Raw genomic sequence first — 18,250 nt, 5'->3', positions numbered from 1 at the left:
AAATTAGAAACATTTAATTTCTTTTCTCAATGATATTAATTTTCAAAGAATGTAATCTTCTAACTCACTTGTCTACACGATTGTACAAGTTATGAGCACGCTCGGGGCCCAGTTTACTGTCGTAATACTTAAACTGGCTCTAACACTTGCCCAATACGATTTCGCGTATACACTTTTTCTCTAAAATTCTAAGATTTTTACAATTATAGTAACATCCCTACTCATCTACAAAAGTTACACTTTTGTCTATGGTATTATACCTAAATTAGAATTTACAAAAAGAGACATGTCTTATCCAATAACTAGCTGTCGCCCGCGACTCCGTCCGCGCGGAATTGAAATAAAACTATTGGTCGCACCATAATGTTATATAGCCTCAAGCCTTCCTCTATTGGAGTATCTAACAAAAAAATTATTTTTTCAAATCGGACCCGTAGTTCCTGAGATTAGCGCGTTTAAACAAACTCACCCGCTTTATAATATTAGTATACCCCAACAGACCATAATTTAAATAAAAGAAATGCTAAAGTATATTAAATATATATATTTCCCGCTTAATTTACTTTAAACGTATAGTTAAAATTTTACTAAAGTTAAAAATAAATGCGTACACATATAAACAGATATAAGTTGAACTGTTTAATATATTAAAATTTATTCTTTTGTAACATCGCAAACAAATTAATCTTTCATGCTTAACGTCAACGCAAAGAATCTATGCAACATTTGTATTTAAACTAAAATATAATAGTGTTAACATTATAAAAAATACAGCACGCAATAAACCATAGAACAGAACACAATTATAGAATAGACACTAATCTCTATAAATGGACGGGCTATAAGACGTAGTTTTTGTGCCTATTTGATTTGCGCCATTTTAGCGCTGATGGTTACGGCTTGTAACAGTGGTGTATATTCCAACAAATAATATAGAATATAGATAATATTAACTATCACATAACATCAACAGGCGCGTTTAAATCTGAACAAGCTATTTTCTAAGCAATCGCCTATCTTATATATAAAATTCTCGTGTCACAATTTTCGTTCCCATACTCCTTTGATACAGCTTGACAGATTCTCATGAAATTTTGTGAGCATATTGAGTAGGTCTGAGAATCGGCCAACATCTATTTTTAATCCCGCGCGGACGGAGTCGCGGGCGACAGCTAGTCTATTTATAGAGATCAATAGAAATAGGTCTCAAGATTTAACCGTAGGATACATTAAGTTTCAAAGCATATATCGTGTGACGTATACTAATGTGTTTCAAATTCGAACTTCGCTTACAAATTTATTTTTTTCAGAGAGGACATGGAAAAAGTAAATATCAAGTTCCACGACAACGACACGGTGACTTTTCAACACAAGAAGATCCTGCGCTTCGTACCCGAGATGTCCGTCGACAAAACGCAGAAACTACTAGTGCCAAATATACCGCTGCTGGTAAGAACCATAGAGAATCATAACACCATAGATCTATAGAACTATAGAATAAAACCATAGACAATTTAATAGTAGTAGAGCCCGTAACAACGTCATGGTCGCCGGCTCGTTTAGCGCATTAAATTATAAAAATATAGAACTATAAAACCGTAAAACCAGAAAAAAACAAAGATTTAATTAAGTCCGTTTCCAAATCTATTAGATTTCTTTATACAGGATGTGTTACAATTAATTGGGTTCAACAAATAACTTACGAAATATGACAACTAAATGTCGCTGCGCCATCAGTAAGTAAAAAAACTTAGGAGTGGATACATCTATCTATATATATAAAAGAAAATCGTGTTTGTTACACTATTTATAACTCAAGAACGGCTTTACCAATATGGCTGAAAATTGGTGAGGAGGTAGTATAAAGCCAGGAGACAGACATAGGATACTATTTTTTCTTTTTTTCGAATTAATGCCTTAAAGAACTGCTTTTTATTTAACTTACTAATATTATAAATGCGAATGTTTAGATGGATGTGATGTGGATGGTTGGATGGGTGCTCTACTCTATCTCTCTATCTATATATCTACGCGGACGGAGTCGCGGGCGACAGCTAGTTGCATATAAAGGGGGGTCGAAACCTAAATATCTATTGATGACGTTTAATGTACGTGCAGTATTTTTCGGTAAATCTAAAGTCACATACTTGATTTTATTACTAAAACTTTCACACACTCGGAACAATCTATACCAGTCTTTCCCAAAGTGGGCAATAACGCCCCCTTGTGGGCGCTGCAGATCTCAAGTTGCGGGTTGTAGTAAAAGTTTCGTTTAGAATCCTCCGTTAATATACATATATAGGTCACAATAATTAATTATAATAATTTAATTTGAAGTTATTGTGGTTTTTAAATATGTGAAAATATGGGGGCGCTAAAAAAATATTTATTCTCAAAGTGGGCAGTAGACAAAATAAGTTTGGGAACCACTGATCTATACCCTTAAGTTGACCTATGTAATAAGTTTCGTCTTGTATATGGATTTTTTGGTTATTTTTTATTTACGGTCAACGAAGCGTTAATGCCTGTAAAAATAAAACAATGAAGATAAATAATAAAAACATATGCATAGCAAAAAATTAGATTCTCATAATTTACCGCATATATATTTGCGGTGTTAGTGGACCTAAATGCGTCACAACTAAATAAATACATTTGTTTACGATAAAAATTTGGGTTTTTTCCTATTTTATTTATTTACGTATTTTTTTTGCTTTATTTAATATATTGTTATAACTATTTTATAAAAGGTAACTTTAGTAACTGGGTTTTCTAAAATCATTTTTTCTAAAAAAATCGTTTAGTCAATATAACTTTTATACTAGCGATCGCTCGCGACTTTATCTTTGCGGAAAACAAGAACACCCTATAATATTCCCGCGTACAGCTACTTTACAATCAACGCCTGTCAAAAACGGTCCAGCCGTTCCGGAGATTACAAGGAACAAACGTTAACTTACAGACAGACGGACATAAAAACAAAAATATTATATATAACAACTAGCTGTCGCGCGCGACTCCGTCCGCGTGTTTGTCTAAAAAATAAAAAAAAATTGGGATCGACTACCCTTAACATTTAGGGGGATGAAAAATAGATTTTGGCCAATTCTCAGACCTACTCAGTATGCTCACAAAATTTCATGAGAATCGGTCAAGCCGTTTCGGAGGAGTATGGGAACGAAAATTGTGACACGAGAATTTTATATATAAGAAGATATATTTTCGCTATAACATACCAGACAACCTAATTTTATTAATATGTAGACTTATATATACAATTCTCGTATCACAATGTTACCATACTCCTCCGAAACCGATCCGGTAATAATAACGGAATAAAAGCCCGAGCCGAGCTTCCTGAGGGAGTCCTCGAGTTTAGTTATTCTTAAACGAGGTTTAGGCTAAGCGCCATCTGCGCTCGGCCACCTCAAGACCGGTGAAGCTGTAAATGCCTCCTCAAGGCAAACAGTGGCATTTCAATCACAAAAAAAACTCCTTTTTTGAAATTTTTGTGACATTTTATCTGTATATTCAGTAGGTCTGAGAATCGGCCACTCTATATTTTAATCCCGCGCAAACAGAGTCGTTAGCGACAGCTAGTTATTGTTTTAAAAACATCGATATAGTTCATAGAGTAAAACTCGTCAAAATAAATTCAAACAGTCCAAGGTTACTTCCTTGAAATCTATCGGAATAAAGAATTGATATGTTTATATGCAATTCATTTACATTGTATTCACAAAATAATTAGACATAATTTACATTTTCCGGAGATAATTGTTGTTTTCGGTCAGTATTACAAGATTCAAACTTTATAACGGCTCGTGGTTAGCTGTCAAAAATGTCTACGTGTGGGCCAATGTGGATGGAGGAAAGCGCGCGAAATTGCCAGCCGCCATTATCTTTGAATGACATACGGCTTTTAGATTATTTTGGCGTAAATTTTTATTAATTATATTAATCCGATAATATGGATGGATGTACCTGACTGAGATAAGAAACAAGGATAGATCTAATATAGTGCATAGACAACTTAGTTGTTTTTTTTAAATCCAAGCGGATGAAGTCGAGGACAACGACTAATTTGGAATATTATGACAGTACGATATTGTGTTATTATATTTCACCTTGTCTGTAAATAACCTCTAAGGAGTCATAGCTAGGTTAGTTTTTTTAGGGTCGTTTAATATATTGAAAAAATAAACAATATTATGAAAATTTTCTTTTTGTAAATAAAATACATAAATGCAATCATAAGATTTTAAATAATACGTATTAAGGTTGAATATATTTAGATGAATGTTTGTTAGAAGGTATCTCCGGAGTGACTTAACAGATCTTGATGAAATTTGACAAAGATGTAGAACACAGTCTGGAAAAACGTTTAGGCTACTCATTTATTTTTTTAATTTTACGTGGCCGGAGTCACGGGCAACAGCTAGTGGATGATAATATAATATTTACTCACCATTACCAGTGGACCTAAGTCCCATATAAAGTAATCTGTTCTTTCTAGACGGTGACGTCATTTTCGCCGAACCTCGCCGGATTCGTGTTTAACCTGCTGGTGACAGGGCTAGCAATCACATACAAAGAACGAGCCAAGCCCTTCGTTCATGTTACTGCTGAAGAACTCGTCTTCGGGTAAGAATTTCACTTTAAGTTGGCAACATGTCACATTTGACGCTTCATTAAAATTAAACAATGTTTTAACGGCGTACATAAATATTATATGTTTTTTGAAAATAGAACGGTACCTCTTCTTAACTTTTTAAAATTTGGTTAAATATTTATCGTTGTCAATTGAACTAAGGTTTTCTTTTGACAGCTACAATGATCCCCTAGTGACGTTGGCGCACTATTTCTACCCCAAAGGCAAACGACCCAACAGTCAGATGGGACTTCTCCTTGCCGTAAGTAAGACCCCCTTTATTTTATTTATACCCCACCTCGTAGACATTAATTATTTTTAAATCGTTTGTTTACAATTATTATTAAAATTATATGATACAATTAACAACCAAAATAAACCTTATTTTTCTTACTACAATTTTTAAATGCCGACATATTTTCATTTATTCGCACAATTTTCTAGGAAATATAACATCTGTTAAATGCAAAATATAAATATAATATCTAAACTTTTTGTTGAACATAGATTAAACATTCTATCGAAGAGGTGGCATAATGGCCACTGAGAACCTTTGCCTTTTAATTTAAAAAAAAATAGAGAACCGAAACGCGCGGGAAATGTTACCAACAAAATGCAGTCGTGGATAGAGTTAGTTGGAATTTTTAATGTCATATATATATATTTAAAAGTATGTTAAAGTAATTAACGCATTTTGGTTGCCGTGCTGTTACTGTAAGGACGTAATATTTGTCACGATTTTTAAAAAGAACGAGAGAGTTGTCTATATTTTTGTTATAAATGGAAATACTTACAATTCAAAATGGAATATTTCCATATGAGACTAAAATATTCAAGCTGTAAGTAAATTGCAAATTTGTGTATTTTCAATAGAGGAACGGCACACTGGATGAGGTGTCGACAATATATTCAGGCGAGAAGATGGATCGCTTCGGCTATCTGGATAAAGTGAACGGATTGGATCACCTACCGCACTGGAGGGATCGGCCATGCAATGACATCAGGTGAGTACCAACTTTAACATTTTAAATGCCTAGAATTTTTATAAAATTTTGGTCCTTGAGAATTTTTGCATCATGACGATTTACTTCTTCATAAGAACGTCGGATAACTAATGAAATTCAAAAATCTAAAAACACTTTAATACGTGGGCATCAAATACGAACCCGTACCTTACAACAATATCGGCTATAAAGACGACTGTTGTTGTTGGTTTCTTGAATGTTGTTGTAAGCGGTTTTTACTATAATGACATAGATTAGGAAACCGTCAGACTGGTTTAATAATAAAAAAATCTAAATAATATCGTAATAATCTTCTTAAGTGTTTATTTCTTGTATTCAATTATATAAAATTATCGCAAACCTTATATATCTTGTTTTATTATTTACTCAGAAACGATTAGCACCTATATTATTATATTGTGTACATAAGAGTTAAAATTATTTAGACGGCTCGCGTTTATTGCATACATTAAATTAACTTAATGGTTTTAAAAACAAAACTATGTTTATATTTAAATGTAACGTGGTTCTCATTGTATTTGCTATTTACATGAGTGAAGTATTTACGAAAGTTATGAGTTATTAGATGTATAATATGTTTTAGTAAATAATATTTTTCAAAATGTTGTAATTAGCATAAAATACTAATAATAATCTCTATATGTCGGTGGGATATATCTGTGTTACTGTTTGTCTGCCTATTGTTTACATGCAGATATACCCTTCTCAACATATTCTACAAAAAAGGCTTGGAAGAGGAGGTAAATTTGACGGAGGAGACAATTTTTAATCAGGCTTAATTCTCTGTCATCATTTACTATGAAAATTTTATTATTTATACCAAATAGGAAGACATTATCACGATTTCAGATTTAATGCGCAAATCAGCGGATCTACGACAGACAACATCGCAATTAGAATAAAATGATGCATATCAGTTTTTATCACGATTGTCCCGCGCGATGTAAATCTAGTGATGTGACACGATGTTATGGAACTTACTAATATTATAAATGCGAATTATGTTAGTTGGTCTCCAGAACATTTTGCATGGATCTCGCTGATATCTCGCATAAATGTAGAGTATAGTCTGAAAGAACACATAGGCTATTGATTTTTTTTTATCTCAAATGGACGGAGTTGCGGGCTCACAGCTAGTGTTTATACATATAAGGTCGAAGGCTAGTATTAGCTAGTAAATTGAAGATTATTGCTGTCTCTGACCAAGACTTTGTCAAACTACGAAATCCTAATTATTTTATAAACCAATATAATGTAGTTATAGATTTTCATATATTTTCAACAAAAGCTATAATTAAAACAAAACATTATTTATTTTTGTGTTCATGATTCATACAATTTCTAAATTTGGTACAACAAGATAGAATGTCAACTTCGACGTACCAAAAAGCACAGACCAAATTGTACCATTTGAAATAAGTCACATCACTATTAAATTTTACGATGCATACACGACATCTTGAAGCAACTGAAGACCTCAAAACAAACAATAAATGTGCACTCGATGTAATTACGACAATGCCGGTATTTCCCTGAGCACTACTCAGAAACGGAAATATGAAATATGACACTAATCATATATAAATGATGTCTCCGCTGACAAACAATGACACGACACGAATCTTTACAGTCAGGGACATTTATTTCCTACCCGGTGATATCTATTAAGGATAGTCGCTAGCTCTGGGGTTAAGCACTTGACTTGCAATCTGCATATCTTGAGTTCGAATCCCGCCATGTACCAATGTGTTTTTCATATATACATTTATCCGAGGTTCTTACGGTGAAGGAAAACATCGTGATGCTGCACATATCTAAAAATTCAGACATGTGTGAAGTCAACCCGCACTTGGCCAGCATGGTTGTCTATGGCCTTATCACCCCTAATTTAGGGTAGCCTCCGAGCCCCTCAGTGGAGACGGATGGCTGAGCTGATGATGATATCATTTAACGCTTAATAATGCACGTGATACCAAAATGGATTTCTTTTTAGCTGTATGGTTTGTATTCCACGTATTGTCTGGTTATGCTAGTAAAAATGTTTAAAAAATGCTTATTTACTACTTGCAAATTTTACAAAACTATTTTTTTTGTTCTTTATGTTAATTAACTTAATCAAAAAGATACATTAGTACTATAATTAGAAAAGCCACAAAAAACCTCAGTTTTAAATAGTTATAAATAAATTTTATCTCGGAATAAAATAGAACGGAAAAACCTTAGAAACTAGGCAATAGTCATGAGTAGTTCGTTAGCACTTTTCAATTATTTAAAGATGTATTGTTCGTTTGATGAGATGTCACAAATATGAATAAATCTTGTTTACAATGTATGAAGTCAGACAACTGAATCATACAGATGTCCCACGTCATTACATAAGAAAACGTACCAAAAACACCGCTAAAAAGTGTTGTTCTACTTAAATACCGATTTCATTCGATACAATAAAATTAGAGCGTTTATGTTATAAAAAAAAACATAATTAGTGGACATGTTGCATTTGCGTTGCTTATAAAGAAAATCCGATTTTTCTTTACTGTCTGTCTGTCCCTAAGTCCTCGTAGCTGTATGCGGGAGTACTATAGTTTTTTTTATTCAAGACTAACAAACTCTGAGACACATAATAAGTTATAATATATATATATATAATATATAGAAAATTTCTTTGTTTTCATATACCAATAAAGAGAAAAATAATTAAAATATCTCCGATTACCAATAACCACATTTACCGTGGGTTTCTGATACCAAAATACCTCGCTTACTTCTGTTTTGTCAAAAATAATGACAGTGATGACAATATGTTTTATACATAGATTTTGGTATCAGAAATCAACGGTTAGAGTCTTATTAAGTCACTAATGATCACCTAAGGACCACTTTGTATTGATTCCTAGTGCTAAATCTACGCTAAGGTTACCTTAACAGCTCCGAGTTGGATAGTTACCTAAAACTGTCTGTTACTTAAGTACGAGAGCTTTCATAATATTATTTAAATAAAAGGCAATCGACACGCAAACGAGTCCGGGACCTTCGTCAGTACAAACAGACGGACAAATACAAGCTATATATATTTACTAGACAAACAAACATCAGTCAATAGTTATGTGCGACAAAGTATGTTCTTATATATTGTTACCACGTCACATCTGCCCTTTTATATATTTCCTTCGTTACATAATACCATGAAGTTGACACATTAATAGATTTATACCCTAAACCCAATAAAGTCTAACCTAGGTAAACGTGAACTGGATAAGCTACAAGAGTCTTTTCGGTCCTGACACACGACCTCCATAAACGAGAAGCTCGGCTTTGACAGAAATCATTATCATCACCAGCTCACTATATGTCACTGAGGGGCTCGGAGCCTGTCCTAAGTTAGAGGTGACTTGGCCATTGTCTACTCTGGCCCACTGCGGTTGGTTGTTACTACTAAGCATTATAAACGAGAAATATATATCGCTATCACTATGAATGATCCTAAATATAGATTCGATAATTATTTTCGCATAAGTAGGCTTTTTGATTGGCATGTCCGGCCAAAATAAACGGTGTACAGGTTGTCCGGATTTTGCTAGGCTTTTTAAATTTCACAAAAGAGAGTGACCGGTGGAATGCAGGGTGGCTTTCTACACAAATATACGGCTAAATTGCATAGTCTGTCCGGCTATTTGGTTTGGCGACCTGGCAACCCTACACGAGTAACTCTATATATAAAACATTACGTAAAGTGCGTCAAATAACAAGAAATTAGCACCTATTAGTAGATATTAACATAAAAAGCTCTAATCATTCCTTGTGACTTAAAATAAACAGACCAATCCAATAGAACTCAACTACCTTTGTTAGAGCTAATTATATTTTTGCACGATTAACCTAATCGTGATCTGTAGAGTAAAACTGCTTTGAAGAAGTCTAGTGTTCTTTCTATTTCCTTCCTTAGAAAAGAAAAGAAGATGTCATGAGGAAAGCATAGGGAAAAAGGATAACTGGTTCCTAATATATAAGCACTGCAATTACTTTGCTTGTTACATTTGCCTTTAACTTTACATCAGGCGTAACCTTAGTTTGCAATCTCTGGTAACATTATCTACGCACAATGAATTCGTTACTTTGTTCCGCAGGGCATCGGAGGGTTCGTTTTTCCCTCCTCGAGCGGTCACCAAGTCGGACATGGTTTACGTGTATGACAAGGATCTGTGCAGGATCTTGCCGCTGCAGTACAGGAACGATATCTACAAAGATGGTGAGCTATTGACAATTGGCAGGCTTCTTTAAGTTAACATTTTTATACTTTTAACGCCTTTTATCAAAGACGAGGCAAGAGTGTATTTTACCCGTTTAAATACATGATATAGGTTCCAAGTATTTGCTTAAAAATATCTAATCTCTTTAAATGTCTTCCATTTCTTAAGTATTTAAAAAAAACGAGTTGAATTCAAACTGCCTTACTGTGGGTTTTCTTATCTTTGACAAAACAGAGATAACAATATGTTTTAAACAAGGACTTTGATCTCAGAAACCCACACTTAAACAGTTTCATAATAACAGCAACTATAATAGACTCTCTTACTTGACAAGATTATTATTATTTTCGGATTCACCAGCAAACAATCATACTATAGAAAATGGTACAAGCTCGCATACACCTTTGAGGTCTAGAAAACTAGCGTACAGTCCTGGAATAAGTGCTAATCTATAAGAATAATTATATTGCAGGTATAAAAGCAGGACTGTACACTCCGCCGAGCTCGACATTTGAGTGCGCACGACTCAACCCTGACAACCGTTGCTACTGCGAGGGCGAGGAGTGTCCGCCGCGTGGTCTGCAGAATATCAGCCCTTGCCAATATAGTAAGTATACTTAGTACTACAGTTTAAGTTATCATCATCAGCTTACTATACGACCCCACTATAGGATCAAAGCCTACCCTAAGTAAGATGCTGGCTTAATGTGGTTTGAGTTCACATACGAGTATATCTTGATTTAGCAGATATGTACAGAATCACGATGTTTTCCTTCACTTAAAAACGTCGAATAAATCTTACTAATATTATAAATGCGAATGTTTGGATGGATGGATTGATTGTTTGAAGATATCTTCATAACTGCTGAACCGATCCTGCTGAAATTTGGTATAGATGTAGAACATAGTATGGAAGAACATATAGGCTACTAATTAATTTTGTTTTTAAGTGCGTACGGTGTGGGGGGCGACAGCTAGTGTTCATATATATATAGAAAAAGACATTGTACATGGGATTCGAACCAAAGACCTGGAGATTACAAGTCAAGTGCTTGAACCGCTGAGCCACCGAAGTTCGTTGTGCAGGATGAAAATATTACTTTCTCTTCCAGATGCGCCAGTTTACTTATCATACCCGCACTTCTATGACGCTGATCCGACGTTACTTGAACCTTTTGAAGGCCTCAAACCTGACAAGAAACGACATGAAACATATTTTTATATACAAGATGTAAGCTACCAACTTAACCTCTCTTACTGTGGGTTTCTGAGACCGAAATCCACGTTTACAGCTTAGCTATGTTTTGTTAAAGATAAAGACAAGGGTGATTGTTTTATATAAAGATTTTTGTCTAAGAAACTCACGGTTATTAACCCAGAAACATAGATTTAGGACTTTTAAGTATATCCATTAGAGACAAAATATTTTTTTTTAATTTTGGAAATTTTTAAAATTGCTATACCTCAAAAGTAAAATAATCTTTTTATTTCCAATTCATATTAATTTAATATTTATGTTTTAGTATTAAAAACAAAAATCTACGTAAGGCGAAAGTCGACTTACACAAAAATTATGAAATTCAGGAACTATCGAAATATATTTATAATCTTACTTCTTACTAATAAATTAAGCGTCAATAACCTAATGGTTAAGGGTACGGATTTCCGATCACGAAGTCGTGGGTTCGAATCCCGCCATTCGACTATTGTCGTAAACCATATCCTAGCACAAGCCTAGAGCTTAGTTGGAATTGTAAAAGAAATATTAGTAAATTTACAAAAAAATCTGCTAATATTTAAAAAAAAATACTATAAATATGAATGTTTAGATGTTTGAAGATATCTCCGGAACTGTTGAACGAATTTCTATAAAATTTGATATATTTCTAGGACGTGATCTACTTATTAGTTTTTTTTTTTAATTCTAGTAAGTAAATTTCTTTCTTCAGAAAATTGGCGTCCCACTGGAGGGTTTCGTGCGTGTCCAGATGAACCTGAAGGTGAACCGCGCTCCCAACATCAAGGTCAACAATATACACAAGTTCCCTGACATCATGTTCCCTGTCATGTGGATTGAAGAGGTGAGGAAATTATAAAAAAAAATACTAATATTCTAGAAATTATTTATCTGAATACTATCTCTAAAAAAATTAGCTACTATTTTATATAATTTAATTAACTAGACTAAACCATGATAATTCTAAAAGAAGTTAAAATTATTTTCCTTCCAAATTTCTAAGCAAAATCAGTCTTCTAATAGTTATTTCAAGCATCTTTATGTTAACAACAAAAAGTAAATTTGTATAAGAGATCTTACTAATATTATAAATGCGAATTAACTCCAGAACAGCTCAACGGATTTTGATGAAATTTGACATAAATATAGAACATAGTCTGGAAGAATACATAGCCTACTAATTAAGTTTTTTTTTTAATTTCACACGGACGAAGTCACGGGCCACAGCTAACTTAAGTAACCTATGTGTTCTTTCAAACTACGTTCTATATGTATGTCAAATTACATCAAGATCCGTTCAGCCGTTCTGAAGATCCATCCATCTATCGATCTATCCATTCGCATTTATAATATTATTAAGATATTCAAACATATGTATTATCCCCAGGGTATCCATGAAGTGACACCATCAATCTGGCGATGGATATTTCTAGCTACAACAGTAGGTCCCATAGCAGCACCACTCATCTGTTATTCCATGATCATCATCGGTCTAACAATACTTATCACAATCTTCGTAAAAGCTTACAAAAACTTTGTTATCGGACAAAATTCCATTGAAATAATGGAATTGGGTAAAGAAACTTTACGCAGAGGATCCACATTGATTATAAATGGATCGCACAAATTAATCCATAAAGATAATGTTTATCAACCATTGAATCAATCTGATCCAAGTCAAAGTGAGGAGAAACTGCACGAGTTAAAGTTCGTGACAAGATCTGAATGTATGGATAAAAGTGGTGATGAAAACAATGATGTTAAAAGTGGATTTGTTAAGTCAAATTTCTTTAATCCGGAAAGAGAGTCGTTAATAAACTCTGACAATTCCTTCATTTTGTCAGAACACAGAAGATGTAGAGTATTTAAATTACCTGATAGTTATTTTAGTTAAGTTCTGATTTGATTATATTCGTATCAATTTGATTGGTAATTAAAGTTTTGTATTTCAAAATCGTGTAATACATTTTTGGATGTATGGATTTGAGGTTATAAAGTTCTTAGCAATGGCTAGAATTTACTTACTTTGGAAAATGGCGCGATAAATTCGTTTGTGTGAAATTGTTGACTGAATCAAATTTCGGTTAAAAACTCAATTAGAATAAACAATTGCTCATCAGAATTATTATAAGTTAATATAAGTTTACTATAAAATAAGTATATTTTCTTTTAGAAAAAGATATATGAAACGTCAAATAAAATATTTAGAAGCAAAATAAAATTGTCAAATTATTTTGACGTTTCTAGGAAACAAGAAAGGGCGGGAATTTAAAAAAAACATCTCGTTTACTTTGTAGGGTTACCATTTAATTTTTTACGATAAATGTTGGGTAAATTTGACTACTTATTTATCTAACATTTGTATTGTGCAATATATTTTGGCATATTGAAACGATAGTTCACCCAAAGTGAGGAAAAACACGTCAATTATTTTACAACTTAGTCAATAAAACCTCATTGGTTATTAAAAAAATGAATTAACAAGCAAACAACTAAATTAATAGCTTATCTATAACAGTTATTTTATATCTTTTTTTTTTTGGTGAAGGAAACAAACAAATGAAATATAAGGAATTAATTCTCATATTTCTTCTAATACTAATCTTAGTTTAAATAATTATTCGAAGAAATACCTCTAGAATATTTTTAAGGTTGATTTTAATTCGAATATGTTACCAAATAGATTTTTTTAATTATTAATTTATTTAGTTTATTGCTTGAAAACCTTGAATATAATCTTATTGTTTCTCTAACATTCCAATTTTTACTTTAAAATGCCAGGAGGATTTTTCTTTCTTTTTTAATTTAATTTGCATATAGGTCGTAATAATTTGTCATTCATTTTAAAATAGCAGAAATTCAAGCTTGTTTTTTTGCCGTGATGAAAAATATATCGACATATCTTAATTTTTGCGTTATAGCAAAATTCAGCAATCGCTTTATTTTACAATGTTACATACACGGTTATGTATCATTATGCCAAAATTGTAATTAGGATAAGACATTTTAGGTACTTAAATAGATTTTATAGGGTGTAAACACTGAGATTCAATGGTGTTGCCATTGACTAGTCGGAATGTTACAAGAAATGTACACGATTGGTTATTTATTGTAAGGTGGAGATGGCAACACGATGATGCCCAGTAAATATGTAGATTCTGATTTGTGATATAAATGTAAGTTTATAACTACATAAGCTATCTTTAGGGTGGGTTTGCACTGTCGGTACACTTGTAATACATTTTATATAATCCCTTAAGTTCTTTTTATACTGAGAACTTAAAAAAGACAATGTTTAATTAACCTTTTAACCGCCTGATTTTATTTACGTCAACGTAATAAAAGAGTACTTTACCCTTAAACATGTGTCAAAATTGCTTTGGGTACAAGTATTTTTTTATTTATTAGTCCAGAATTTCGAATGTCTGCATGCATCTTGACATAATCAATATTACCCAAAAAATAGACACGTGTTTTAACGTTTTGAACGCCGAACGTTGAACGCCTAACGGCTAAACACTCACGTATATTCGTCCGGTGGCGGCACCGACTAGTTCCGAGCCCATCGGGGGCCCTTCTTCAGGCTGAGAGGTACTGGGACGAATATACGTAAGTGTTTAGCCGTTTTTATATAAGTTTATTATAATGTCTCACGAAAGTTTGAATAATTTGATATTACAGACGTTGAAATTCTTATATATTTCACTATAAATATGCATCATCACAGTTTCAAGGTCATTATTGGTCAAGAAATTGGCAACTCTACTAAATCCGCGCCCGGCGTTTTAATCACAGTATAAAAAGGTTGACGTATACAAAAATGTAGATACATAGTCTTTTTTTTGTATACTAAGGTCCAATAGTTTTAAGCTCAAATGTATTTGTATACAAATATCGGCAGTTAATTTCATGGTTAAGACAACTAATGTAAACGTCTTTGTATCAATTAACATGAAAATAAAAAAAAACTTGCTCAATTTAATTAAACGATTATTTATTCTTCGTGTTCAATGCAACTTGTGTGTGAAATGTATGAAATATATTAAAAAAAAAGCTCATAAAAAGCTTTAAATTTGCAAGACTTCTTACTTTAATCTATAATTATAAATTACTATGTTATAAATAAGCCAAGTTAGCAACATTCCAAGGATAAGGGTGTATGTTGAATTTATTTTTTAAATAACTTGTGTAAATAATACCATAATTTTTGTATCAGACAATTTGTTTATAATAAAATAATGGGTAAAATGTAATAGTAGTTTTATTTCATATCAAATCCTTTTAAAATTCTAGAACAGAGGGCCTACCACGAATATTTGCGATAAGCGTCTTCGTATTTTAGTTTGTATCCACACCGCTGCAACCGCTACGTTCACGTCAATATGACAAAAATCAAATAGTCACAAAATACTTCGTCTTATAGCCAATCTATTTATAGAGGTCATTGTGCCAGACTCACAGATATCTAGTCTGTTGCACGAGTCACTACACAAATTAAAAATTTAGGTGTGTTTGGTTGTAGCGGATTATGGGAGGTGAGCTCCGCACAGACACTGATGACCTTGACCCGCCATAATATTGAAAAGTCGACACATTATCGTGTTTTCGTACAAGTACACTAAAAATTTGACATAATTGTCGATGGCCAAACGAATGCAATTGTCAAATATGTGTTAGGCCTATTAAAAACAATTTTGTATAGATTTTTCCTAGAAAATATAAGTAACCGCGATATTCCAAATTCGGTACATTTGCACGTTGTAGTAACTATAACGTGCAAATGTACCGAACAATGAGGTTAGGATTTAAAGGATAGGATAAAGTAAACAAATATATTTCAGAGAGACTGTAGTTTATTGACTAGTAAAATATTATGCCATATTATATATATAATCAACTTGAAATGTCTCTTACAATATCTAAACAAGCGCGTTTCCTTTACAACTATAGTATACTAAAAAGTGGACATTTTTCGCTATACTTTATATAATACTGAAATGTCTTGGAAACAAACGTATAACGGTACATTTACGTCACTTCAAGACACGTTTCGTTAAAATAGTTTAAAAATACATTTTATTATCACTACATATAAGTATACATACGTAATTAAAATTTATCGTAAAAAAATGTTATTTTTGTCACTATCAAATTACGTATATCCGTTCCTTCGTATAACTGACGATATCTTATAAGTAAATATTAAGCCGTACCATTTCAAATAATAACTTTTAAAACGCATAAAATCATAGTAAAAATATATGACCAATAAAATGGTACATTATTGCTTAGAAAATTACATATCTTTAGAGTTGCCAGTCGCTTAGACTTAACCTAGAAATAAGCAAAAATTGCATTGTGTAATTTTTAGACTAGCCATTTAATTATTTTAAATTAACTTTAAAAACGTAAGAAAATATTTCAACAGCAAAAAAATATGATTTTATTAACAAATTTATCTTTTATTTATTTTTACACTGAAATTAAGAAGTGGAAAAACAGGTTAAAATAACCTAAAATAAATGACTGTTTTGTAAAGAAAAATCAATTAAATTGATTTCTTACTTACTTGTTAGCGTAAAAAATGTAATAAGAACCGCAAGCAAGTTTTGAAAAAATATCCAGAATTTTTTTATCAATAGTTCTCAAAATACAGGCAAAAATGTATTAACAACAGTTGAAAACTACATCCGAACATTGCTAATATGTAAATTCTATAATTTTAAAATTGCTTTTTGTTTTTCCTATTTTAAAAAATAACTATCATCAAAGGGCTAAAGGAAAAGAAGTACTTTATTATTGCACAAAATCTTAATTGGAATATTAATATGTTTTATTATTACAATGGAGAAACTTCGTATACATAAAAATCGTATTTTGAATAGACTTCGCCTCGCTCTAAATTCCCCTTAAAAGCTGACATTATCAAAGTCCGAATTAAAAATTTACATCTAAATTTAAAATGTTCGATATATTTAACGCGTATACAGTTTTTTGAATCATGAAAATCTTTCAGTATACAATCTGTTATCGTATATTTTTCGTATAATCGTTTAAAATACTTACAAATACATTAATCCTACACTAATATGGCTGCACGAATTAAAAAGAAAACCATAGGCACGATGAGTATATTAAAACTTATGCTTACAAATAAATACAATTTTCTGTCTATGGACGGTATTGTCTATAGTTTTTTTCGTGGTAAAAATATTCTTATTACTATTTCATTTTGTTCAGTCAGCAAACAGGGTGGAAACGAAAAACATAAACTACTTTACTCACAACCGGCTTAAAAATTGACAAACACCTGTTCACAAGCGTTATCAAAATAAAAGGCATCGACAATAGCTGCAAACTATACCTTACGTATACATTGGGGAAATTTCACTTTACATATGGCAACACCATCCGACTTGCCATTTATGAGCATTGTCAAAAATTCAAAGATTATTCCATACGTTCACTCAGTAAAATATCTTTGACCCTTATAATAAAGGAAATCGACTAAAAACTGTCTTCATGAAACACTCATTTATAACCTTTTGTTTTTCTAATAATAAAACAAATAAAAAACAACTTTTAATTACATTTTGACGTAAAATAGATGGTGTTGCCATATAACTAATAGAATATATCATCTGCAGACTTATTTACATGGAAGATAATCGTCCGCAAAATGATTAATTCCATTTCATTATAATCCGATTCTCAGGATAATAAAAAATAATTAATTTTATCTATACATTGTTGTTAATATCAATAATGTCTATGAGAATCGAATTATTTATCAAAACTTTGAAATTCAAACACAAACTATGCAATATTTTAAAGACGTCATATTTGTTAATTCTGTTTAAATTTCATTTTTTTTTTTGTTAAGTCTGGTTTTCCTTATTGCATAGTCTATGTCAGAATTCCTGTAATTAAAAAAAAACTCCCGCCATATCCGTAATATTATCAATAAAGCGTAAAATGTAAGAATATTTAGGAATTTTAAAATAGTGAGGTACGAATTACGTATACAAGTTTCTATGCTATCACTTACAACTATGGTATACACAGTAACAATGTCTTTTTATTAAAA

At 32.1% G+C, this 18,250-nt stretch overlaps 1 protein-coding gene across 1 annotated transcript in view; it reads left to right on the top strand.

Annotated features, from left to right (window-relative positions):
- The window catches only part of dsb (scavenger receptor class B member debris buster), a 70,876-nt gene extending 57,801 nt beyond the window's left edge, over positions 1 to 13,075 (top strand). Inside the window, exons 6-14 of the mRNA XM_013321620.1 lie at positions 1,311 to 1,449; positions 4,517 to 4,644; positions 4,829 to 4,913; positions 5,525 to 5,655; positions 9,804 to 9,925; positions 10,399 to 10,533; positions 11,039 to 11,157; positions 11,876 to 12,007; positions 12,551 to 13,075. Coding sequence (XP_013177074.1) covers positions 1,311 to 1,449; positions 4,517 to 4,644; positions 4,829 to 4,913; positions 5,525 to 5,655; positions 9,804 to 9,925; positions 10,399 to 10,533; positions 11,039 to 11,157; positions 11,876 to 12,007; positions 12,551 to 13,057 — 1,498 coding nt within the window. The 3' untranslated portion in view covers positions 13,058 to 13,075. The remainder of the gene's footprint in view (positions 1 to 1,310; positions 1,450 to 4,516; positions 4,645 to 4,828; positions 4,914 to 5,524; positions 5,656 to 9,803; positions 9,926 to 10,398; positions 10,534 to 11,038; positions 11,158 to 11,875; positions 12,008 to 12,550) is intronic.
- The last annotated feature ends 5,175 nt before the right edge of the window (positions 13,076 to 18,250 follow it).

This window comes from Papilio xuthus, unplaced genomic scaffold (assembly GCF_000836235.2).
Source record: "Papilio xuthus unplaced genomic scaffold, Pxut_1.1 DF825946.1, whole genome shotgun sequence".
Lineage (NCBI taxonomy): Eukaryota > Metazoa > Arthropoda > Insecta > Lepidoptera > Papilionidae > Papilio > Papilio xuthus.
The sequence above is the reverse complement of the archived record's forward strand: the minus strand, read 5'-3'. Positions and strand labels throughout refer to the sequence as shown.